This window comes from Ranitomeya variabilis, chromosome 2 (assembly GCF_051348905.1).
Source record: "Ranitomeya variabilis isolate aRanVar5 chromosome 2, aRanVar5.hap1, whole genome shotgun sequence".
NCBI lineage: Eukaryota > Metazoa > Chordata > Amphibia > Anura > Dendrobatidae > Ranitomeya > Ranitomeya variabilis.
In genome coordinates, this window is record NC_135233.1 from 191,350,395 (window position 1) to 191,375,387 (window position 24,993).

The following is a 24,993-nucleotide window of genomic DNA, read 5'->3' on the forward strand; positions in this document are numbered from 1 at the left end:
CTTCCTGACAGGAACTGTCCTGGAGTAGATAATGGCGCCAACAGCCGTCGACGCAACGTCGATCCGGTATGGTCGTGAAGAAAGCGATGATCCGTTCCCGGCTGGAAACTATAAGTCTTTGAAACGTCCTGTGGAGTCCGCAGTAAAGAGACTCCAGTGGCCGGCAAGGTATAGACCACAGCCCTGTCAGAATTAGGCGAGGCTCAGTGAATATGCATCGGGGATTCAGGAAACAGCAGTACCCAGTCACAGACTCAGTCAGGCGGCACACGCGCAGCACTGACTCTTTCAGAGCGATTGGCACCTCGGAGCCTGGGTGCCGACCTGCACATGACGGGCTTCTCGTCAGAGTCTCTGCGGTCCGTCTCTCTCACAGCCGGGCGCGCGCCTTCGCTGATAACTGCCTCGAAGAAGGAGCTCTCCTCTGCCGTGCGCTGCACCTTCCTGCCAACTCTGTCTGTAACTGCGTGCTGCGCTCACCCTGGTAACTCTTAGCCATGCCCCCTGTCAGCCCGTACAAAGATCATACCGATTCCCTAAACTTTCCCCCGGACAGCAGTGGACGCAGCCTCATCAGTTCCGGCCCTGGCATGCAGGTACCCGCAGTGCCGTCATCCCCCTTACACGTACACATAGCGGATCACGTTTATAGTTCTGACTGCTGCCGCTATAAGGTGGTAGGGAAGCCACTCCTGCACTGGAGCCCACCTGGGGATTCACCTGCTCTCCGATGGGCAGTCCACGTCTGTGCATGAGCATCTTTTTACAGTATAAAAGTCTGACTATTTTCTGTTTTATTTTGTGGTTGTAGTTTTTTTTATTTTGGGTGTATTTACTGACAGTTCCTGAGTTACTCAGCCATTAACCCGCGACCTTTGACTTAAATTTACGTCAAAAGTTGTGTCAATGCCTTTGATGCGGGTTTTGACTTGAGTCGCATCTTTCCCACACTTGATGGTTGATTTAATCAGCCAGCAAGTGCTTTAAAAAGACGCGAATGGAGCGATGCTCCGCATGCAGCTGTTAACTTGTTAAGCCCTGGTATGTAAATCACAGGTGACCAGAGGATCGCAGCTTCAAGTCTCCCGAGGAGACTATTGAAGTCAGTAAAAATAGTGAAAAAAAAATATTTAAAAAATTTAAAAAACACAAAAAGTTCAAATCACCCAACTTTTGCCCTGATGAAAAAAAACAATAAAAAAAAATTGCTGTCGCTGGGTTCATAAAAGTGCGATCTATCAAAATATAATAAATTAATCCGATTGGTAAACGGTGTAACGAGAAAAAAATAAAAACGTCAGAATTACGTTTTTTTCATTGCAACAACATTACAATAAAATGCAATAACAAGTGATCAAAACATGGTATCTACTTCAAAATGGTAAAAGTAAAAACGACAGCTCAAGCCATCAAAAATAAGCCCTCACTCAGCCCCAGATCCCCAAAAATGGAGATGCTATGGGTCTTAGAAAATGGTGACAAAAACAAAATTGTTTTTCTTACAAATTTCTGATTTTTTTTCACCACTTAAATAAAAAAGAACCAATACATGTTTGGTATCTGCGCAGTTGTACAGACCTGGGGAATCACGTTGGCAGATCAGTTTTACCATATTTTGAACATGGTAAATAAAAACCTAAAGGAACAACTGTGAAATTGCACTTTTTTTGCAATTTTGACGCACTTGAAATTTTTTTTACATTTTCTAGTACAAGAAATGGTAAAATAAATGATGTCATTGAAAAGTACACCTTGTCCTGCAAAATAAACAAGCCCTCACATGGCCACATTGACGGAAAAATAAAAAAGATATGGCTCTGGGAAGAAAGAAAGGAAAAAAACGAAAGCGCAAAAATGGAAAATCGCAATGCCACAAAGGGGATAAAATGACTACAAAGAACGTATCAGTCTGCGCCTACAATACCTCTGAATTATTCATGTGGTGAGAAAGCCGGAGGTCATCAGTGATAAAAATAGCATGGGGATGACTTCACAGGTTTTGTCATAAAATATCTCTGAAATGGCCACCTTGTCACAATGTTATGTGAGAGGTTATCGTAGACTGGAGGAACGAGGAAGTTCTTCACTTACAATGTCCCAAAGTTACATTTCTTTACAGCAGGAAACAAAAATTGCTTTGGAAATTCTAAAGGCTGAGTGAGAAATCTCTCCGCCCCTAAGAGTATAAATGTGGCTCTCCGGCAGTCATGAAGAAGCTCTGGGATCTAGAAGAACACAAGGCGACTGCTGACGGCCAGGTAGGGCTCAAGCCTCTCACTAATGATGTGTGTGTTGTGCTGACAATGCTCCTGTCTGTAGTACCTGACACTATGGAGACAGGACAATAAGGATAAAGTGCATGAAAAGTGAGAATGTGACCAGGGAGATCACACCGGAAAGGTTCATTAACTTGTAGAGTCCTACATATCTATAGTTTGGAGATGTTGGAGCGTGTAGAGTTTAGCCTTTTTTGCATTTTTTTTAGTTTGATAGTTATGTATGTAGAAGGACAGATATGGGGACAGGTGATTTACAAGTAGATAGATAGATAGATAGATAGATAGATAGATAGATAGATAGATAGATAGATCTATAGATAGATAATAAATAAATAGATAGATCTATAGATAGATAATAGATAAATAGATAGATCGATAGATAATAGATATATAGATAGATCTATAGATGGATAATAGATAGATAGATAGATAGATAGATAGATAGATAGATAGATAGATCTATAGATAGATAGATAGATAGATAATAGATCTATAGATAGATAATAGATATATAGATGATAGATAGATAGATAGATAGATAGAGATAATAGATATAGATATTATATAATAGATAGATAATAGATATAGATAATAGATATAGATAATAGATAGATAGATGATAGATAATAGATAGATAGATAATATATATAGATAGATAGATGATAGATGATAGATAGATAGATAGATAGATAGATAATAGACATAGATAATAGATAGATGATAGATATATATATATAGATAATAGACAGATAGATGATAGATAGATGATAGATAAATAGACATAGATAATAGATAGATGATAGATAATAGATAGGTAATAGATAGATAGATCATAGATAGATCATAGATATGGGGACAGGTGATTTATAAGCAGATAGATGACAGATAGATCTTGGATACCTGGAAATAACCGATAGCACAATGAGAGCAGTCACAGTCTATTTCTATACAATAGCTGGTTGTAATAGGCTTTATAGCTCGTAACAGAAGTTCACGCTGAAGTGGAAATAATTATCAGTACAGTATATGGAATTTTCTAGAATCATATACAATTGGAATCTATAAAGAAAGTAAAAAAGTGCAGAACAGTTGCTGCATTTTATTATAAGGCACACCCAGTTTATGGTATTAACGTGCCTAGCGGTTGCTAGTACTGATTATGACTTGGAAGTCCCATATTAAGAGAATAGGAATACGTGTCTATAATATCCGAGTGTGAGCTGGGGAGGGAGGTTGGATCATACATAGCTCACCATAAGAAGGTGCAGAGAGGGACAGAAACTCATGAATAAGATCCAAACAGGTATTTCAGGTCATCATGGAATCCTGTGTTTTTGATGTTTTGTTTTAGCCATGATGAAATAGAGATTACGTCTTATGGGGCCATTTCTGCATTGCTGGATTTTATCTAAGTTAGGTAATGAAAAACCTGTGGATGCAGGAAAATGTCCAGGCGTACTCGGAGTCCTGATTTTTGGAACATATTCTCAAAATAAAAAGTTGTTCTTTAAAAGGGTTTTCCACCTTTGGGGACTGATGCATGTATTTGGAGCTATTTTTTCACCGTTTGGCTTTTGCAGGGTATTGGTTTCTCTGCCCCTTCTACTTTAGTGTAGTCTGTAGCCAAGAGGAGCTCAGAAAATGACAGAAGAGTTAAAAACTGTCCTGCTAGATGTCAGAACAAGCTCACTGACGATTCTCAGGTCCACTTCTTTGCCCGAAACTTGTTCTGTTAGATAAAGAAGTTACACACTTTCTTTTTCTGGTTTCCTGAGCTGATTTAATGACCACAGACCACATTCTGTTTCCTTCTGAAGGCAGCCTGCTGATTGGTCTATTGGTTGGTTTTTTCTTCCTCTGGATCAACTGAGGTTATTAAAAAGTTATAATCTTGGACCTACAATTTCTAAACCCCTAAATATGTAACTATTTAATACAATGCATATCGGAAAGTGGCTGATCTTTACATTTTAGTAATTAAGATTTACATTAGACTGGTAAAACCACTTAAGCATTAATTTACTCAGAAATGTGTGAAATTCTAAGAAATTATCACCAATGTAGCACAAATGCTGCTCGCTGACTTTGGCCCAATAATAACTTATAGAAAGAAGATGCTCGGCACACCCAATGAAAATAAACAATGAAAAGCTCAAAGTAACGTTACAGCCGTTAACTCCGGACCTTCCTCAGACAAACCGATTGTATGACATGAGGCGGCTCCTGCCTCTAGGGAAAGGCGCCTATACTGCCTTACTGACGTCATACAGCCCTCTTGTCTCGGCCGAAATGTTACTTTGACTTTGTGGATTGTTATTCTAATACAATCTTTTCTTTTCAGTGGTTTGTGATGAGCACCTTCTTACTAAACTGTAGGGATTGGAACTCTTCTCGTTCACCAATTAATTGGAAGTGTCATATATCTCCTGTTCTTCGTAATAATTTATGACGCATTAAAGGAATAATTTATATATTTTTTTTAGGATTCTCCATTTAAATAGTTGTGTTTTTACTGGAAGAATAGAAACTTTGGACCTAGAGGAAGAGCGTTCATCAATAAGGAACATCCAAAATGGAAGGCTTTCCGGCGGTGTTTTACAGTGAGCCAGCCGTGCTAGGCCTCCTGGCTAATGCCGTCAGCGCATTCCTTGTTTGTATGCAGAACTTCTCCCTATTTAATACGTCTATTAGTGCTGGAGGAGCAGAAAACATTCTTGCAGGTAAGAAATCAACTCTGTGTTTAAGTAGACAGGTAGTAATTACCTTTTATATAGTACAAGTCATGGTCTCATCTTCACCATTGATAATAACTGAGCACCAACAGATTGGACTTAATATGTTGGGTGATTTGTAAGCAAATAGTTATTGATGGAAGGTCCAATCAGACACACAAGATTTAGCCAACCATTAAGGTATTAACTCAGCCTAGGCATCAATGGCATATGGCACAAGGTCGCTTACCCCATGTGCAGGGCATTGCAGTAGCTTAGGTATCTATGGTTATGACCACTCATATAGTAACAGTTAGCTAGCTAGCTGTTAGTGGTTGTAACCAATGACTACCTATGCTACTGCAATGCCCTGCACATGGGTAAGTGACATAGTTAATCAGAAGAACTTTCTAATTGGAGGTATTATTATTATTACACCTACTACTTATTGGGATAGGATCTTGAAGATGAGAATGTTTAAGATAAAATGTAATTTTTTTCCCCTTTTACATTGCAGGTGTTCATCTGATTCTCATTGGAGGCATTAGTCAACTCATTGCTGGATTCCTTTCTTTTCGGAAATATGACCATCTTAGTGGCACTGCCTTCCTTGCCTTCTCGGCGTTGTGGAGCAGTTATGGTGCCACACGAATCGTTGTGGGCTCAGAGTTAGGTCTCCACAGCAGTAACAGTTCCTCTGTAGATACCATCCCTCACATTCCAGTCAATGAAGGGGCCGTGGCTGGACTGGTGGCTTACATTTTAATTGCCTTCATCCTAGCATTTTGCTCTGCGACAGTCAACTACATAATGCCTTTTGTGTTTGGGGCTTTAACCCTAACATTAATATTTGAGGCAGTGGGGCTATTTGGCCGCTGGGCCTTAGTGGTTTCTGGGGTTATGGAGTTAATAATAGTATTGTGTGGACTTTATGGAGCAGGAGTTTTACTTCTGAAAGGCATTACCCAGAGATATGTACTTCCAGGATTTGGGAATTCTCTTTTCAATGTTCTACTTCTTGGTTCTGCCAATCGCAACTCTTCTAAAACTGCTGAAGAAGAAAAGAAAAAAAATACAAAGTATGCTGAGCCCATGGCACTAGGTTACCTGTGTGATACCATCTCACCCTTCATCATGGCATTCTACTGCTTTGGGTACATCAAAAACTTCTATGTAGGTTGCATCTGGATCAGCATCAATGTGCTTTCCCAAATATGTTCCAGTTATTACAGTTATCTACGAGACGATGTTTACCACGCTACTAAATTTGCTTTTCATGGGATTTTCTGGTTGGTTAAGTCTTGGGAAGAGTTCACCATTACAGTAGTCCTCTCACCAGAGAATATCTCCAAGAGCAGAGAGTCAATGGTTGGCGACTGGTTCTTTGTGACCGTTTCATGTGTCTTTTGCTTTTTGTCATTAAATAAGGACTTACTAGAAGTTATACATAATATGGCATTTGCTGTCGTGACTGTATCTACAATCCAGCAGATTCCAAGCACGGCTGGATACATATTTTTTGGAGTGACTTGCAGCATATTTACCACGATTTCTCTCTACACAACATTTGCCAGTCTTGTGAACTCTATTGCTGAAAAAGTGTTAATACCCATTGGAAATGTAGTCATAGCCAAGGCAAAGTTTCAAAATGTTCTTGTTTGGAGCAGAAAATGTTTCAGGAGGCAAGGAGAAGAACTGGACATCAAGGAGAACCTCAGCTCGCGTCCTTCAGACCCATTGTTCTATATCTGCAATGGATTGGCTGCTCTGGCTGCTATTCAGAGCTCATTAGACTATACAATTCAGGCCCATTTGTCTATTCCTTGGGTCCTCATCCCTGGTGCTATTATCCAGCTATATGTCAGTAGAATTGATGTTCAAGCGGGCCGAAGATTTGGCTCAGTTCTGCCATTTTGCTTTTCTGCCATCTGGGCTACCTGGGTGTGGCTGCGATTTACAGGTAGGTGATTTGGATGCACTTAATGCATGATGTCCTACAAAACGTTAATGTAATAACAAAAATTAAATTATCTCTAGGTAAAAAAGTTGATTTTCTTTTAGAACTAATCATTATTGATGAGCGAGTGTACTCGTTGCTCAGGTTTTCCCGAGCACGCTCGGGTGTTCTCCAAGTATTTGGTAGTGTTCGGCGATTTGGCAGCTGGATGATTTACCGCTACTAGCCAGGCTGAGTACATGTGGGGGTTGCCTGGCTGCTAGGGAATCCCCACATCATTTAATCAAGCTGTCTAGTAGCCGCAAATCATTCAGCTGAGGGGATGACAACTAAATCTCCGAGCAGTTACAAATACTCGGAGACCACCCGAGCGTGCTCAGTAAAACCCGAGCAACAAGTACACTCGCTCATCACTGCTAATCATGTGTAAAATGATTTCTATATAAATATTCTATATTTTCTATTAATTATGCAAAGAATGTACAACTTCATCTACTGAACACCAGTTCTCCTTGGGGTTCTGTAAATCTAATAAATGGCATTTATCCTTAGGTTCTTTGCTGGGTATCACTGCAGATAATGATGGAGGGTTCACGGCTGGTGCAATTGCTTTTATGGTAATCGACTTATTTCTTATAATGTTTGGTAAGTATAATTTGTAGTTATTACTTACTGGGAAATTGAGAAGTTGTTTAGAAATTAGATGGAGGAAAACCGGGCTGCTTCAGCATCTGCAACATTAATGCTTAGTGGTAGCTGAACGTCAATTTTTTATATTAAAGGCAAAGGAAGGTAATACAGTTAATATTGTAATACAGTTAAATATATGTTTTAGAGCAGTGTTCCTCAACTTCAGACCTCAGGAGCCATGAACAGGTCATGTTTTCAGGATCTCCTTAGTATTGCCCAGACGATGGAATTATTGCCTGTCCTGATGATACAATTATCACCTGGGCAGTACTCAGGAAATCCTGAAGACATGACCGGCTCATGGCTTGTGAGGACCACAGTTGAGGAACACTGTTTTAGAACATAGAGTAGAAGGATTTGCTTTGGATTGATAAGAACTAGTGATGAGCGAGTATGCTCGTTACTCGAGATTTCTGAGCATGCTTGGGTGTTCTCCGAGTATCTTTGGCGTGCTCGTAGATTATGTTTGTGTTCCCGCAGTTGCATGATTTGGGGCTGCTAGACAGCTTGAATACATGAGGGGATTCCCTAACAAGCAGGCAACCACCACATGCATTCAAGCTGTCTAGCAGCCGCAAATCATGCAGCTGCGTCGACATAAACTAAATCTCCAAGCATGGCGAAATACTCGGAGACAACCCGAGCATGCTCGGAAAATCTCGAGTAACAAGCACACTCGCTCATCACTAAAAAGGACCAATCAAAGTGTCCCCACTCCATGCATTGTTTGTTACCTGGCCATGACAGTGGTAAAATCTGGTTATACCCATATTTCATCACAAACGTCTAGCAACCATAGAGATTGCTCTAAAAGACCAGAAGGTGCAGCAACTGAAGCCCCCATACACATCAGACTAATGTCGGCCACACCAAATGGGATTGGCAGGTTCATCCAACGGTTTGTCCAACACTCTAATGTGTATGAGGGCATTGGCCAACTGATGTTTCGGGGAGATGTTGATTGGACATGTCCTATTTCGGACATTGTTCTCCCTGAAAAAAAGCCACTGGCAAAGTTGTCCATCTGTGGCTTTCACATAGAGGATACAGAAGCACTTGACCGAATGAGTGCTCTTATGTATGTAAGAGGCGGCCCAAGATGGCTTATAGACAACCTGCCAAAGCATCGTTCTGCCAAGAGCTATCTAATGTGTATGGAGCCTTAAGGCAACCGACGCACACAATATTTACATACAAAAGAGTCTAAGACCACTAGATATCCATCAAGTCATGAGAAACAGCTATCCAAGCATCAAGATAAGGCAAATCTGCAGAATTAATGCTTTACAAGAAATATGTATTTTTCTGTGACATTTTTGAATGGGGGGGCTCACATTAGGCACTGCTCTTGAAATATTTACTAGGATAAAACCTTCACTTGATAAAATGTAGTTGACCGTTAAAATTTTTTTTACAGATTTTACTTCATGCCCTTATGTCCTTCATTGTTTTTTTTCCAGCTACTCATGCTAACGCCGTTCTTCTACTTGTTACCGTCATGATGGAGGTTGTGATTGTCAGCTTCCTCCTCTTCACTTTGGAAAAGCTTCCTCTGCAGTTCGAAAGTAAGTGCTATATAAAATGCTGAAGAATTATTGACAATGTGAATATTATATATTGAAAGTGAAAATACATTTCTGTTTTTCTCTGGTTTCTCCTTCTCTCACATCTCCTCTCTATACACTGATAAATGATAAGAAGCGTTTTTTTTAAACAGTATATAATACGACGTTTCTTACCTCCACGTGTCATATTGATATATAAAAATAATTTGAAAGTCACTTTTTTATATTTTTTCTGGTATTAATATATCTATCTTTATTTTGGTCTTTTCCAATTTTTTCCCCTCCAGTAACCGTGCTATCCATCTTTAGCATCATTTGCCTTTATGGCTTTGTGGCTTCTATGATAAATTGCTTGTTCAACAAAGAACTGATTCCACTGGGACCTCCATTGTTCAAGGTAAACACTACGTAGTAATGGAATAGGTGACCCAGGTTAAGAATTACTTGTCTGTATTTATAATGGTTTATACAATATCAAATGCATGGAAAAAGGGCTATTATGATAAAAACTAGCATTTCCCACCTGACCCATTTTGGAATTCCATGTGTCAGTATTTCATCTGTTTGTTTGTTTGTTTTTTTCTTACTATTTGTATCACTAAACTAAAAATTTTTGTGATTACATTAAAACAGTATGAAGTAAAACACTTTTTGCATAGTGGGGCTACTTAGGCATGATCTAAAAATTGCATAACAAGCCATGTTGTTTAAAAAATGTTTGTTCGGTGCCTACTACTACTACTACATCACTCATATTTACATAGACTGTCCAATTCAAGCTCTTCACAAGGTGAGCACAAACTGTTATCATAGGCACTGATGATGATTAGACAGCTCCTGCCATGCAGTTATAATAAAGCTCTGCCTCCATGAATATATACTTTGCCTATGAGAATAATTACACTGTCACTCCACTAGGATGAGATGGTACTACCTCCATCTCACCATGTAATGCTATGCTGAGGTATTATCAGATTAATAGCACACAATAAGAGAAAGTAGTAGATCAAAAATTGTTTAATGACCTATGGCATTGAACAAATGTTAATTTAGTGCATACTCCACCTGTATGTATCATTCAAATTTACACAGACTGTACTATACAAGCTCTTTATAAGGTTGACACAAACTCTTATCACAGGCACTGATGATGATTAGACAGCTTCTGTCATGTAGTTATAATAAAGAATATGACAGTTCTGCCTCCATGAATATATACTTAGCCTACCAGAATGTAGAAGGAAGGATAATTACCCTGTGCCATCAGCAGGGTGAAATTGTACTGCCTGCATCTCACCAAGCAATGTTGTGGTTAGATATTATAAGATTTATAGCGCAAAATAGTAGGGAAAGTAGAGTGAAATATTTAATTCAAGGTGGTTAATGATCTGCAATAGGAAAGAGGTTGAAATGTAGGGGAGTACAATACACGGGAAAAAAGTCCACCATGTGGTAGACTATCAGCTGGGGTTGTTGTAATAAAAAAATCATGTCTAATTGCTAATTGCAAAGCTAATTGCTTTCTATTGCCCTCTGTATAGACATAACAAGGGATGAGCAAGTTAAGCAGTAAATATTGGAATAATCATTAACTTTGCAACTTAATGTTGTCATAGAAGCAAATGCCAGAGAACAAGGAAGCTGTTCCTAGTTCATGCGTCCTGCCCCAGTCTCATCGTACAAGTGGCCTGAGAAGTATAGCAAAATTATTGGAAAGTGGAGGTGTATGTGGCATCCCGACAGATACCGTCTATGCTTTGGCTGCTTCATGCAAACATCCAGATGCCATCAGCAGAATCTATACTATAAAGGTGAGACCAACAAAGCCCTACAGTCTTATTGAGTAATCAGATGGTATAAACTTAATAAAGGTAGTGAGCCTCCTCACTTTTGGCATGTCAGACCTCACATGTCACTCTCCACACGGAGAAACATTACCTCTTAAATCCCAGTCAGGAGCTGCTCATTACAGCCAAATCAGATCTCATGCTTTGCACTGATGAAGGGCCACACCCCAAAACACGTGTCTGCAAATTGAGATTCCTATTTGGCTTTTATCCTACATCATATGGCAAGGGTCGATATTGACTTTTAGGATTGCTAATTTCAATAGGTGCACTAGAGTTTTAGTCTTGTTCCTCTCTGAAGAGGCAATTTGCATACTAGAAGATAGGATCTTTCCTTGTTTTCACGCCCCCATGAATGAAAGCTGGTGAATCTCAGAAGGAAATAAGTTCATTTTCTTCCGCGCTTTCTGTAAGGCGGCTGGGCAGCGTTGTAACGTTATTTACCTGCAGATTTACCATATATATATATATATATATATATTTATATATATATATATATATATATATATATATATATATATATATATATATATATAATAAACAGCATTTTCCTAGGTGACATGTTCCCTTTAAAGGGATTGACAATGTATTCTGTAGATGTTTCTGGTTACAAGCAGTGTAATATGCAGATAGTAAGTAGGAAGGTGGTTCCTGAAAAGCTACGTCTACCTACTGGTAATGATATGATGAGCCATATTTTACAAGGCTAACAAGTACATACAAGTGAGTATTAATGGCAGCACATTACTGTCTCTCTGGGAGAAGGTGGAGACGGCACAAGGTGCACGTGGGGAAGAGCATTCTTGGTGTGTCACTGTTTTGAGAAGGAGATCAGAATAGCCATCTATTGAGAAATCAGGCACTCTAATAATATTTAATTCTGTGCTGACATCGATGTAACATCCTGAACTAGTTTAGCAAATTAGTGAGATTTACTCAACTGCACTTTTCTCACTTTGGGAAGATCTTAAGCAGTCTCAGATCCAAGGTGTTCTCATGGATGGTGTAAATGTGAGTGTAATAGGCACATGAGTAATACTTAATATTAATGTCTTAATGATTAGAACAAAATTTGTTTTCCGAGTGCTGAACTTACTAATAGTGATAATAAGGTGGGGCATTGCAGGTGGAGCTTTTCTATGTTGGCCTTGTCCTCCACAGATATTCTGCAAGCAAGTTATCTATACACTGTGTCATTATCACCAATAAGTTTTCTAAATGTGAGAACACTTTGAGCTTTAGTAGCACATCAATACTCCTACTGTCACATATAAGATATCACACATATTTCATCTTACTATAACATTTGATGTTTCCTGCAGGAACGACCTTCAGAGAAGCCCATCTGTATAAGTATTTCTAGCCTGCAGCAGTTGAGGGTAATAAATCCTCCATTCAGTCCACTATTGTGGAGATTCATGGATTTAGTCTATCCTGGAGGGATAAGCTGCATTGTAAAGAAAGGTGAATGGCTAAAACGACTTGGTAAGTGAAAAATACAATATTTTTATTTCATTATTGTAACGTATACCTTGTACCTAGGAGGACATTTCCTTCTGTAGCCATGCCTCTATGTACAGGGCATTGTCGGTGTGTAGTCACTAGTTTGCCTTCTGCTACCTTGCTCCATTTTACTTTTACATAGCTTAAAAGGGAACATGTCATATTGAAAATGATGTCAAATCTGCAGGCCGGATGTTATAGTGCAGAATGAGCTGATCAGATTTATATCCATATTTGTGGGAAAAGTTTCAGTAAAATTTGCATTTTATTCCTTGAAATCCCTGATTTGTGTATGCATATGAATCCAGCAGGTGGTGCTACTAATGATTGACAGTCATCCCTGTATAACTGTGCATGCAGAGATAGTGTTCAGGTGCTCAATAATTGCCCGGGGGCTCAAAAAATGGCTAATGGCTTAACAAAAGCCACTCCATTTACCAAATCCTGAGGGATGCCTTGATTTTTTCCCTTTAACCCCCATACAGAAATCTGGACTTAGACATAGACCACTTAGTTTGAGACCATGGAGTCATCTGCTGGCCAATGGTTCAGGCTGGCAGGAGCGGTCAGGTAGCCGGGTGAGAACCAGGAGCACATTCAAGGTACAAAATAAAAGGAATAGTGAGGAAACAGGCCACATTCAGAAAACAGGAATACCAAGAAGCTAAGCCAGAGCTGAGAACACAGGACTGAACCAGAGCAGGTAGACTTAACCAGCAGTGGAAGTCAGAGGTTCAGGTGTTTAAATAGAAGACAGCATGGCCCGTGTCCACCAGAAAGGAGCAAGCTAAATAGCCTGGAGTTAACTGCATAGCTTCCTGACTGACAGCGCCAAAAGTCTGTGGAGACAAACAGGATTGTCACTTTGATGCTTTGTGTTGCCGACAACCAAGATGTAACACAGCCAGAGACTGAAGTGAAAACAAAAAGGATACTTACCGGTCTGGAAGTTAGCTAAAGCTGTCAATCTCTAGTCGAAGCACCCACTGGACTCCTATAGATATAAACACCAGGAACAGCAATGAATAAAATACAAGTAAGGCCAGGGTCACATGCGAGAGAATCGGGGCTGATTATACAATTGACACTCAGCTGCAACTTTACTGCGAGCGTCATCCGAGTGTCGGTGCTCTGTGCTCCGATCGCCTCACATGACAGAATCGCAGTGGACGTGTGGAGGAGATGGAGTAAGTAATTTCTCCATCTCCTCCATTTCTGGCGTCCGATGTTTCCCACGCACTCGTAGACTTGTATGAGTGCGTGCAATCTGATTCTCGGATTCTTCCACGACATGCTGCTATTGTTGTCTTGTACCAAATCGGCATGAGAAAATAATGGCAGATCTGCGCTGCCCTATAGTATAACTGTGGGATAAAACGTCAGATAGCACTCAGCCATGTTATACGCTCGTGGCCTTATACTGAATCTTTCCTAGATATCATTCTGCTCAGCTTCTGCTCTGCACTGTACAGGTGCAACATGACAGGTGCCCTTAAAAAGTCTGGAAGCCCTTGATGTTTTATACTGAGATATTGTTGAACAATACTATTTTCTGTTGATATTCATGTCTTTCTGTGTATTCTAGGAGTGGGCGCTGCCTATGAATACGTTGGGACCGCTGAGTCCATAATGATCCGAGTCCCAGACCACTCCGTTACAGCCCATCTGACTGACATGACAGGACCATTAGCGATTACATCTGCCAACCCCAGTGGAGAAAGTGACAGCACTCACCACGATCATGTCATAAAGTAAGCTTAACAGTCAGAATGGAAGCAAGAAATGAGGAATATCTCCTTTTATTGCCTTTAGAACCTGCGGTGGCTAGAGCCCGGCCATAGTTACAGGTCATACTTCTTTATGTAGTTTAATATGTGCTGCAAACTAACATGTACCAGCTGGGGACATTGGCCAACTATCCACCACAGCCAAAAAACACGGTTAGGTTACTGGGGAATTTACTAGAATAGCCAACACCTGCTATGTAAGACATAATCTCTATGTCACACGGTCGGGATTGCAGCAGGAGATTTTGTTGCAAATCCAGGTGTGTTGGCAGGAGAAACGCTGCATAAAATAAGAGCATTTTTTGCCACTTTTTTTTTGCCACATATTATTAATGCATTTTTACTGCATATGATTCCCCAGTCATTAGTATTGTGAAATCTGCTGCAAGAATTGACGTACTGTAGAGTTAAATCTGTAAGGAAAAAATAATCAGTGTGTTAATGAGGCTTTAGGAACCTCATTTGCCGATACTTGGAAATTCTTCAGGTTTTGTGACAAAACTGCATGGAAAAAAGTAACAAAAATCCAATGTGTGCACATACCTTTATTAATGATAACAAAATCAGGCAACATATTATTTCTCAACAGTGGGGGGAAGGAAAGGAGCGACAGGCACTAAATAGTGCGCACTAACCCCCCACCAGAAGAAAAGACCAGCTCCATAGAAGTCATTAGAACAAGGATAGACGTGGGAGCATATGGATATTAAATTAGTAGAAAAATGCTGTATTAAGTAACATACAAATAACAAGCTTAATAGCAAAAAGTACAAAAAAGCACAGAACATACAAAAATGTGCACTTATATAAGGATGATTTAAAAAGAGAGTGGGTAACCCCCGGTGTGCGCTTGCAAAGTAACCATCATGCATAGCTCCATAAAGTGAGGCCAGCTGCTGCTCATACCTATATCGCTATAGTAGCGAAGGGCAAATCATATAGTGTATCATAAAGAGATGAAAGATTGAAAGAGCAGCGCTTACCAGCGGGAGGCACCAGGCAGGGCACACCGGTTGGGATCCACAGAACGCGACCCCCAACGCGCGTTTCGCCCGCAAAGAGATGGCTTTATCAAGGGAAGGTGATAAAGGCCTTGATAAAGCCATCTCTTTGCGGGCGAAACGCGCGTTGGGGGTCGCGTTCTGTGGATCCCAACCGGTGTGCCCTGCCTGGTGCCTCCCGCTGGTAAGCGCTGCTCTTTCAATCTTTCATCTCTTTATGATACACTATATGATTTGCCCATCGCTACTATAGCGATATAGGTATGAGCAGCAGCTGGCCTCACTTTATGGAGCTATGAATGATGGTTACTTTGCAAGCGCACACCGGGGGTTACCCACTCTCTTTTTAAATCATCCTTATATAAGTGCACATTTTTGTATGTTCTGTGCTTTTTTGTACTTTTTGCTATTAAGCTTGTTATTTGTATGTTACTTAATAAAGCATTTTTCTACTAATTTAATATCCATATGCTCCCACGTCTCTCCTTGTTTTAATGCCTTTAGTAGTGTATAAATTTTGTCTCAACACATAAAACAATTATCAAAAAACTGACCAGCACCTCGCAACAGAATAAGTGTGAACAGGTGCAATATAACCAAGAAAACGCAGCTGTACTCTGAAATGCTCTAAGATGCAAACATTGAATATATGAAGTTGGATCTGCTTTACTGCTATAGAACATGTTAAAAAATGAAGGTACGGTACTTAGCTCACAAATTGGCTAATGCATGAGAGCCCACCAGCACGACAAGGCGTACCCTTTTGTTGGGATCCTAACCTTATATGCCTCTCCCAGGCTGAGAGCCTACAAGGGCAGGAAGGATTAAGCAGAGAGAAATGTCTTGTCGCTGGCTGGTGGGCTCTCATGAATTGGTCAATTTGTGCGCTAAGTACCTTCATTTTCTAACATTTTCTATAGCAGTCATGTGCTTCTTCTTCGTATATTCAATATTTGCATCTTATAGTATTTCTGAGTGCAGCTGTATTCTCAAGTCATAATTCAGACATCCAGTATTAAACATATGAGTTTATGTAATGAAGCGACAAATTGCTAATGCATAACATGGTGTCACCATCAAAATGACTTCCATTAGAAGTTCCCATAATGGAAGTGCAGAGCTGTAGTCAATAAAAGAATGTATTTTCCTATCTCTCCCGCCTTCAATGTACAGGTAGATTACACATGGCCAAGAATTCAGAGGCAAGAAACCATGAATCATAAAATAGTCGAGCCGTGCTGTCAGGTGCAGGGCAGGTTCAGCCGGTGCGGGCAGGTTCAACTGCATGTGACCTGTTGGCTTTTGCCTTAATGGGACACAACTGATGCCCTCGTCAGACAACGCAATGCTTTTCTGTGCTCTTTAGGGATCAGTCTGAAAATTGTGTATGTAAATGACATCTTGGAGTAATGATGTGAGGGCATTAAACACCCTACAATATTTTTTGGCTGAGTCATCCGGATGCTCCGTTTGCTAAGAGATAATATGTATGCATAGGGAGATCGCTAATTTAGGCACCATGGTTATTAGGGTTTGATACTTGGCGACATTTATTCATTATGTTGGTGTAAACATGTTGTTGTCTTTCCATTCTGCTGTTTATGTCGGACATATCGCAATTCGATGAATACATAGAGGTCGTCTTGTGTCTCGTCATCATGTCCTAATGACGTACAATGACATGTATTATGTGATTTCTCCACAGCCGTCTGAGCCACAAATTGGATGCTGTTCTGTGTGATGGCTATACCAACGAGATCGTGGGATCAACAGTCGTAATCTGCACCAAAATAGATGAAGGTATGAAAATAAAATATACCCACCCAAAACCTCTTATAGAAACTGTAGAAAATAATGATAAGGATAAAAAAATATTATCAGCAGAAATTTCTCGATACTAAAGTTTTGCCCCCAACCTCAGGACCATTCATATCCTCAGCACTGCCACTCATTATTGGGGAGTATACTAGAAGTAAAAATATTCTTTAGCAAGCATCTGACTCCGTAACTCAAACCCAGTACATCCTGATCCGTGTACAGGAATTAAAGGGTGAAGGCCAACGCAACCCATGCGATCTGTTAAATGGAGTGAGTTGTGCTAAGCCTGTCCATGGTAGCCATTTTGGACATGCTAGGTGACCACTGACAGGTTAACGACACAGGTCCCAAATGGGACATTTCTTAATATTATCTTCATATGTTCAGATAGGGATGTGGAAAGAGATCAGCCAAAGAGGCCAAATTCTTTATTCCATAAAAACATAACAGCGGCTACTGTGACGGAGGTTTGCATGATGAACATTATTATTTACCACCTGACATCACTTTCTTTTCAGGATCTATTACAATATTACGTGAAGGTTGTGTGCCAGCTACCAAAATAATGGCGTTGTTTGAGCGTGCAAAGAACATGGAGCAGGAAGTGTTATAAGAACAAGGTGGCATGAATGGAAAGTAGTCCTGCAGGTGGGACGAAAAAATATAAATATATGTGTGAATATAGTGTATTCACATGTTTTGCATCCTTACTGTATTTATTTTTCTGTAAAAATGTGAAGAACCATTATTTTATTTTAGAAGGTATTGCTAAGTTTGATTAAATAAAACTGTAAAAAACTCAAGACCAACAGGTAACTGGAGGATCCTACAGCAAAAACTGGAAAAGAGCATTATCCAACCACTCCTATCAAAAAGTGACTTCAGGATGTCATTTAATGAATGTGTTTTTCTTAGTTTCCCAGAAGTGTGTGTTTATTTTTCTACTGTCCCATCACATCCCCCTTTCTATCATGGACAGTCATCGTGGAAGTGACCTCTTTTCTAAGTGTCCATAGGCCCTGGCCCCCGACAGCTGTTTTGCTTCTTGCACTGTTAGTTAAAATCAGTGTATTCTAACTATTGAAGGGGTGCTCTGAGCACAGGTATTTATGGAGGGGGAATACTTATTAAAAGTAATCTTAAATTAAGACAGCCTAAAACTAGACTTCACAAACAGAAGATGTGCCATGACATGAGTGACTAATACTGTGCGATCCACAGTTTTCCTTACTCCACCTCTTAGTTGGCCTACTAGACCAATGTTTAGGACCAATCTCCCGCAGTCACTCGGCATATCTAACTGTTATACTGATAAAGAACTGATAAAGAAATATATTTTGCCCCAGGAAAATAATCAGGAATCACATCCAGGATGCCATACTGCTCCGTTTTCAGTTCGGTTGATCCTGTGCGCTGACACAATTTGCCCATCACCATCTCTGGTTTATACTGAAGCCTGAAGAAGTCTATGGATGTTACTGATCATGCATCGTACTGCACATGTGTGGCTTCTCATAGATTTTTTATGGGATAAATTAAAATCAATGCTGCCTATAGAAGTCTATGGACATTACTGAGCACGTGCAGTAACTACTTCTTAGTGCACATGCTCTTCTTCTCAAACAGAGTTCTGTTGGTTCTAAAGACTTAAATGGGACCTGTGCATATTTTTGGGAAGCTGAGCAAGAGTATACACTGGCAGAGCACTGCTCAGTAGTTAGAAGGGGACTCGCTGTGCAGTCTCTGTCAGGGGCAGACCAGAATTTTTTTTCTAGAGATATTTCTGGATATCATAAACAGCCCAATATCAGGTTCAGAAAATCCGTTTTATGTGTTTGGTTGTCATCATTTCATGTCTGCATCTGTTCTCCTGCATTGTTTTGTGAATGGACGCTGACCAGCGGGCCGACCTTTCCCGCAGTAAGTGACGGTCCTTGGTGCTTATTTTTCAATCATGTGTTTAGTACTAATTTGTATCATGAAGTATTTATTTATATGTACAGTGCAAATCATTTATTTCATTAGTTATTTTACACTGGAGTCTTACATGTGAATGTCGTCTGTTTGGAAATAAAAGTTTGAAAAATTTGGAAAAAAATATTGAGTGCGTGAAGTTATTTTTTCGATTTACCTATTAATGCATAAACCAGGACTAAATACAAAATACACAAAGCTTTGTTGTAGTAACTATTCAGGAGAGTAATATAATCTTCAACTTCCAACATTTTTTGTACTACTGAATTTGCTTTTTTACATTATTTATTTTCCTCGCTTACATAGCACCATTAATTCCACAGCGTTTTACAGACACCAACATCGATGTACCCATCGGGGCTCACAATCTAAATTCCCTATCACTATTTATTTGTGCGTAAAGCAAGCCATACAAACCGAGGGAGAACATAAAAACAATGGTGCTAACCACTGAGCCACCATACAGTGCTAACCACTGAGCCACTCTGCTGCACTTTTTTAGAAGAATTCTGGTTGACGCCATTTTCAGGGGCAACTGCAATTATTTAATATTATGACTCTACAGCAGGGCTGGGCAAATAGCGGCCCACTGGCCACATACGGCCCTTTTGATGTCGCTGTGCAGCCCGCAGACAGTGAAATACAAACTCCCCGGAAATAGAAGCTCCTGTGCTGCTGGCCATAGTACTGCAGGTCTGGAGCTCCTTAGGGTGCTGAGGGGCAGCACTGGACATACTGAGGTATGGACATCCTGATGGAGCTGGAGTGGCAGCACTGGAAGCATTGAGGGAGCTTGTGGGGCGATGCTAGAAGTACTAAGGGAGCTGGAGTGGCAGCGCTGAAAGTATTGAGGGAACTGGAGAGGCAACTGTGAACATCCAAAGGAAGCTGGAGTGGTGGCACTGGAAGTATTGAAGGAGTTGGCTTGATGCCACTGGAAGTATTGAGGGAGCTGTAGGGGCATCTCCGGAAATACGGAGGGAGCTGGAGTAGTGGTGCTAGAAGTATTGAGGAAGCTGGAGGAGCAATGCTGGAAGTACTGAGGGAGTTGGCTTGATGCCACTGGAAGTACTGAGGGAGCTGGAGGTATGGCCCTGGAAGTACTGAGGGAGCTGGAGATTTGGCGCCGGAAGTACTGAGGAAGCTGGAGAGGTGGCACTGGAAGTACTGAGGGAGCTGGAGGTGTGGCCCTAGAAGTACTGAGGGAGCTGTGGTGAAGCCCTGGAAGTACTGAGGGAACTGAAAGGGAGGCCCTGGAAGTACTGAGGGAGCAGGAGGGGTGACGTTGGAAGTACTGAGGGAGCTGGAGGGGCAGTGCTGAAAGTATAGAGGGAGCTGGAGAGGCAGTGCTGGAAGTACAGAGGGATCTGGAGATGTGGCCCTGGACTGGACTCACTGAGAGATATGGAGGGGAGGCCCTGGAAGTATGAGGGAGCGATGAAGGATGGCGCTGAGCTGCGGACAATCCTAGGGCAGTGCTGGAGTCTGTGTGCATCTGACCTCATGACATGTCCCTAGTAAAATTTCAAAATAGTAAATGGGATAAATATATGTTTTCAAAGTGTAATTCTGAAAGAGAATAATCCCCATTTTGTCTGAGAATCACACTTTTGTCCTGGTGTAAAAATATTAGGACCTCATGCACATGGGACATCTGCATCCATACATGAGGTACATATAGAAAACTTATCTTCATTCCACCAGGATGGATCCACATGTCCTGTGAGCATGAGACCAAAATGTTTTTTATTATATAAGTGGAATACTGCTCCTGCATATTAATTACATATTTACAATGTGTAAGCCCCACCTGTAAAGAGGTGGTCTACTACTAGACAACAGCTAATTAATCTATTTAGAGCCACAATTAGAGTAAAAGCAACAAATACTCGCCTCCTGCAGCAGCGTCATTCCAGCAGTGTTGGCGACACCATTTCTGGAGAGTGAAGTGACGTTGTGTCCTGTGGTCACTGCAGTCAATCAATAGGTGCTGATCGGCTGCAGATAGCATAGTCCATCATGGCAGACTTCCATTTTGAAGAAATAGTAAAGGCTTCAGGCTCTTGTGACTGCCGAAACTGATCACTGCAGCGGTCTTGTGACATTGCTTCTGGCACAGGAGCCGCGGGGGACACAGGCACCGAACCGCCGAACGAGATCAGTACAGGAGGTGCATAGACTTTTTTATATAATGATGCTTCCAGATACAGGTTTCTGGCTTCTAATGCCCGAGACTGGGTTAAAATAATGAATCGGATGTTATTCACCCACAGGAGTGGTGATGTCACCACTACAGATTACATTACCGCTGCTGACAATCACTGTGCTCAACGGCTCCGCTGATGTAGAAAGCTCGAGCAGCTGAGATCAGTGATTGGCAGCAGTGGTGAATTTAGCTGTAGTCATGATGTCACTGCAGCAGCCATTAACCCCTTCACACCCGGGCCATTTTCAGGTTTTTTCCTCACCTTTTTCCAAGAGCCATTACTTTTTTATGCTTTCATCCACATAACCGGATCAGGGCTTATTTTTTTGCGGGAGGAGTTGTACTTTTTATCACGTCATTCACTGGAAAGTGGGAAAAAAAATTCAAGTGTGTTGAAATTGCAAAAAAAATCCAATTCCACAGTTGTTGTTTTTTTTTTTAATTTACCATGTTCACTATATGGTAAAACTGACCCGGCAATATGATTCTGCAGGTCAGTACGAATGCACAGATACCGAACATGCATGGTATTTTTTTTTTAATTTAAGTGGTAAAAAAAAATCTGAAATTTGTGAAAAAAAATAAATAGCTTCTATCGCCACACTTCTAGACCCGTAACATTTTCAATTTTCTTGTGAGGGCTTATTATTTGCGCCATGAGCTGACGCTTTTCCTGATCTAATTTTTGGGTGCATACAATGTTTTGATCTCCTAATATTGCATTTTATTTCAATGTTGTGGAGAACAAACAAAGTCATTCTGGCGTTTTAACTTGTTTTTTCTCTTAGGTCATTTACCAATCGGATTCATTTATTTTATAGTTTGATAGTTCGGGCGTTTCTGAACGCTGCAATATCAAATATGTATTTCGGTTTTTTTATTGCTTTATTTTTAAAGTGGCAAAAGGGGTGATTTGAACTTTTGTGTTTTTTATTTTTTTTTTCATATTTTTAAAATCATTTCTTCTTCACTTTTTGCTGTATTACATAATCCCCTCATGGACTTGAAGCTGTGATTGTCCGATGGCTTGTGGCAGACATAGCAAAGCTTCAGCCCTGCTATATATTGAGAAAATCAAGATCTGCTATGACTGCCAGCGTTTGGGTTCTCTCCCACTTGCGATTAATAATCGGATTGCATTTGTACCAATTTAATCCTCTGCTTCTGTTTTCAGTGGTGTTTTATTTTCCTGCTCCTATCAGATTGCAATCGGACGGGAAAAAATTGCAGCAAGCCGAGATTACATCGCACCCACCCATATTAGTCAATAGGTGTGTGAAACATCGCACTGCACTAGGATGTCACACAAGTGCAATTCCCTCGGATGCCACCAGAAGAGGAGATGGAGAAATTATGACGATGGAGATCCAGTTTCACTCCATAAAATCCAGAGTCTATATTTGATAACTAGCTGAAGAGCCCGGCGTTGTTCGGGCATAGTAACTTACTGTGGTTAGATATAGCAACTCACTTCTCTTATTTTCCCATCACACCTCTAGATGTGGCCTGTGCCTTCTATGTGGAGTGTGGGTGGCTATGTGGAGTAGGCGTGGTTATACTATGTGGACTGGGCGTAGCTATGTGGAGTGGGCGTGGCTTGATACTTACACACGCCCATACAAGCACTCAACTTTATATATATAGATTAAAAATGATATAAGGCATCACTGCAGTACACCCAGGCATAGGTGTGGGTTGGGGATAAGTGGTGTGAGGGGGTGAAAAACTGACATTTTTGAAGCTAGCTGCGTTCTTATACTCGTTCTGATGAAGTGAGAATAGGAAAGAGGAAGGTAAAGTTACCGCTTGATCAGGTAAATGGTTGATTAGATAGGAAACATCTGAGAACCCGGGTCTTTTGTATGGAAATATAATTTAAAATCAACTCATGAAAAATGAAAAAAATGACAATGTATTACTTCTATAAATAAATACAAAAACAAAATAATCAGTAATGAAACATGCAGGAACCCGTGTATTAAGAAGGAATCCCCGTCTGAGTTTGGGAAAATGTTCTGCAGCATAAACTACACGATCTCTTAACTGTCTGTTATGGGTTACAATAAAATGGTTTGCTGCATTTGACACATTGTGATTGGTCTATTTACATCATGTAGATCTTCTCTTATTCTGGATTTTCATTTTCAGGTAGTGGAATCAGCACATGTAAGGTTATGATCACGGCATTAAATAATGAAGATTATGGAGTCTGAGTTACAACTAAGAACAATTTTTATTTTAAAAGTTTTTGAACCATTCGAACTGGAAAATATCTGAGTCTTGATTGAATGTGAACAAGTTTTGCGAGCAGACTGTCCACATCTATAATATAACACTTCGGTCGGAAGCCGGTATAGGTGTAAGGAGGTGAAGCACAAGAAGAGTCTGGGGGCGGTTACCTTCTCGGCTCTATGCCTGGAACCATTGAGCTGTGTTACAGGTTCCCCAGGGGGCAGACTTAGAGACTGGGACAGGAAGGAAGCCAGGCAGAGAGCGGGAAAGGCACGCGCTCAAGGGACAGAGCAGCGTGAGCAGGGGTCAGAGCAGGGCGCAGCTGCGCGCCGAGAGAGCGAGCTCCCCGTCAGAGGACAAATACAGGGAGAGTGCCCAGAAAGACTGCAGCTTGTGAGTACATGAAAGTGGACTCTACTGTGACTGGAGAGGGGCGCTTTGCCCGTGCAGAGACTGTGACCCCTGGTACCCACGGTATCAGTACAGAGACTGTGACCCCAGGTACCCACGGTATCAGTGCAGAGCCCTTGATTCCTGGTGAGAGACTTAATAATAGACAGACCATCATTTTCCCGGGATAGGCTGTGCTGTAAAAGCTAGACTCAGAGCCTGTTCATATCACATTGACTCCCAAAATCCCAGGCAGCGGGCTCCTAGAGACTACTCAGCCCACAGACAACAGAGGGACGACAAGTGCCGCTGTTTCTCGGCACCTACGTTGGAGAAGACGACCCTTCAAGCAAGACCTCATCAGACTGATAAGTGTTCTTTTTCTCAAGAAATCCTGCTTAATTCTGTTACACTGTTTGACTCCCATATTTTTGCACTGTTTATTGCTAGTTATATTCCACTACTTCCTCCCTGTGAGGAGAACCTGATTCCTATTATTAAACCCCTCAACTGTTGGTCTGAGATACCTATCGAAGAGCTCAGATATAAGTGGCAGAGGGTACTTATTCTTAATGGTTATGGCGTTAAGACCCCTGTAGTCTATGCAGGGAAGTAATTCTCCATTCTTCTTCTGCACGAAGAAGAACCCAGCACCGGCGGGTGACACTGACTTTCTAATGAATCCTTTTGCCAAATTCTCCTGGATGTACTGAGACATTTCCTCCGTCTCCGGGAGAGATAATGGGTAGACTCAACCCCGGGGAGGCTCAGCACCAGGTAAGAGGTCAATAGGACAGTCATAGGGGTGGTGAGGTGGAAGGGTCTCCACTGCCCTGTTGGAGAACACGTCCGCATAGGGCCAATAGTGCTTGGGAAGAGAGGAAAGATCTGCGGGTACCTCAGTAATAGCAACCTGAATGCACTCCCCTTGACATCTACCCTCACAAGATTCCCTCCATCCCAAAATTCTCCCCGTGGACCACTCAATATGAGGGGAGTGGTACCGTAGCCAAGGTATCCCTAACAGGACCTC

General features: G+C 41.0%; 1 protein-coding gene across 2 annotated transcripts; it reads left to right on the plus strand.

Moving 5' to 3' along the window:
- Positions 1 to 2,120: 2,120 nt before the first annotated feature.
- On the plus strand, positions 2,121 to 19,256 carry LOC143804842 (uncharacterized). Of its 2 annotated transcripts, none has more exons than XM_077283341.1 (11): positions 2,121 to 2,258; positions 4,763 to 4,999; positions 5,508 to 6,950; positions 7,500 to 7,592; positions 9,098 to 9,202; positions 9,490 to 9,599; positions 10,819 to 11,013; positions 12,372 to 12,534; positions 14,138 to 14,303; positions 17,046 to 17,140; positions 17,677 to 19,256. In XM_077283341.1, the coding sequence occupies exons 2-11, from the start codon at positions 4,852 to 4,854 to the stop codon at positions 17,769 to 17,771; spliced, it is 2,613 nt and encodes an 870-aa protein (XP_077139456.1). In that variant the 5' UTR covers positions 2,121 to 2,258; positions 4,763 to 4,851; the 3' UTR covers positions 17,772 to 19,256. The 2 variants fall into 2 exon arrangements, with proteins under 2 accessions (XP_077139456.1, XP_077139457.1); XM_077283342.1 differs by having other exon boundaries at positions 10,822 to 11,013.
- The last annotated feature ends 5,737 nt before the right edge of the window (positions 19,257 to 24,993 follow it).

Bases quoted from the DNA above. Each gene is read 5' to 3' on its own strand.
- LOC143804842 (XM_077283341.1), top strand. From the start codon at position 4,852: ATGGAAGGCTTTCCGGCGGTGTTTTACAGTGAGCCAGCCGTGCTAGGC. The intron at 9,203-9,489 runs GTAAGTGCTATA...TTTCCCCTCCAG, and splicing joins GCTTCCTCTGCAGTTCGAAA to TAACCGTGCTATCCATCTTT. The intron at 17,141-17,676 runs GTATGAAAATAA...CTTTCTTTTCAG, and splicing joins CTGCACCAAAATAGATGAAG to GATCTATTACAATATTACGT.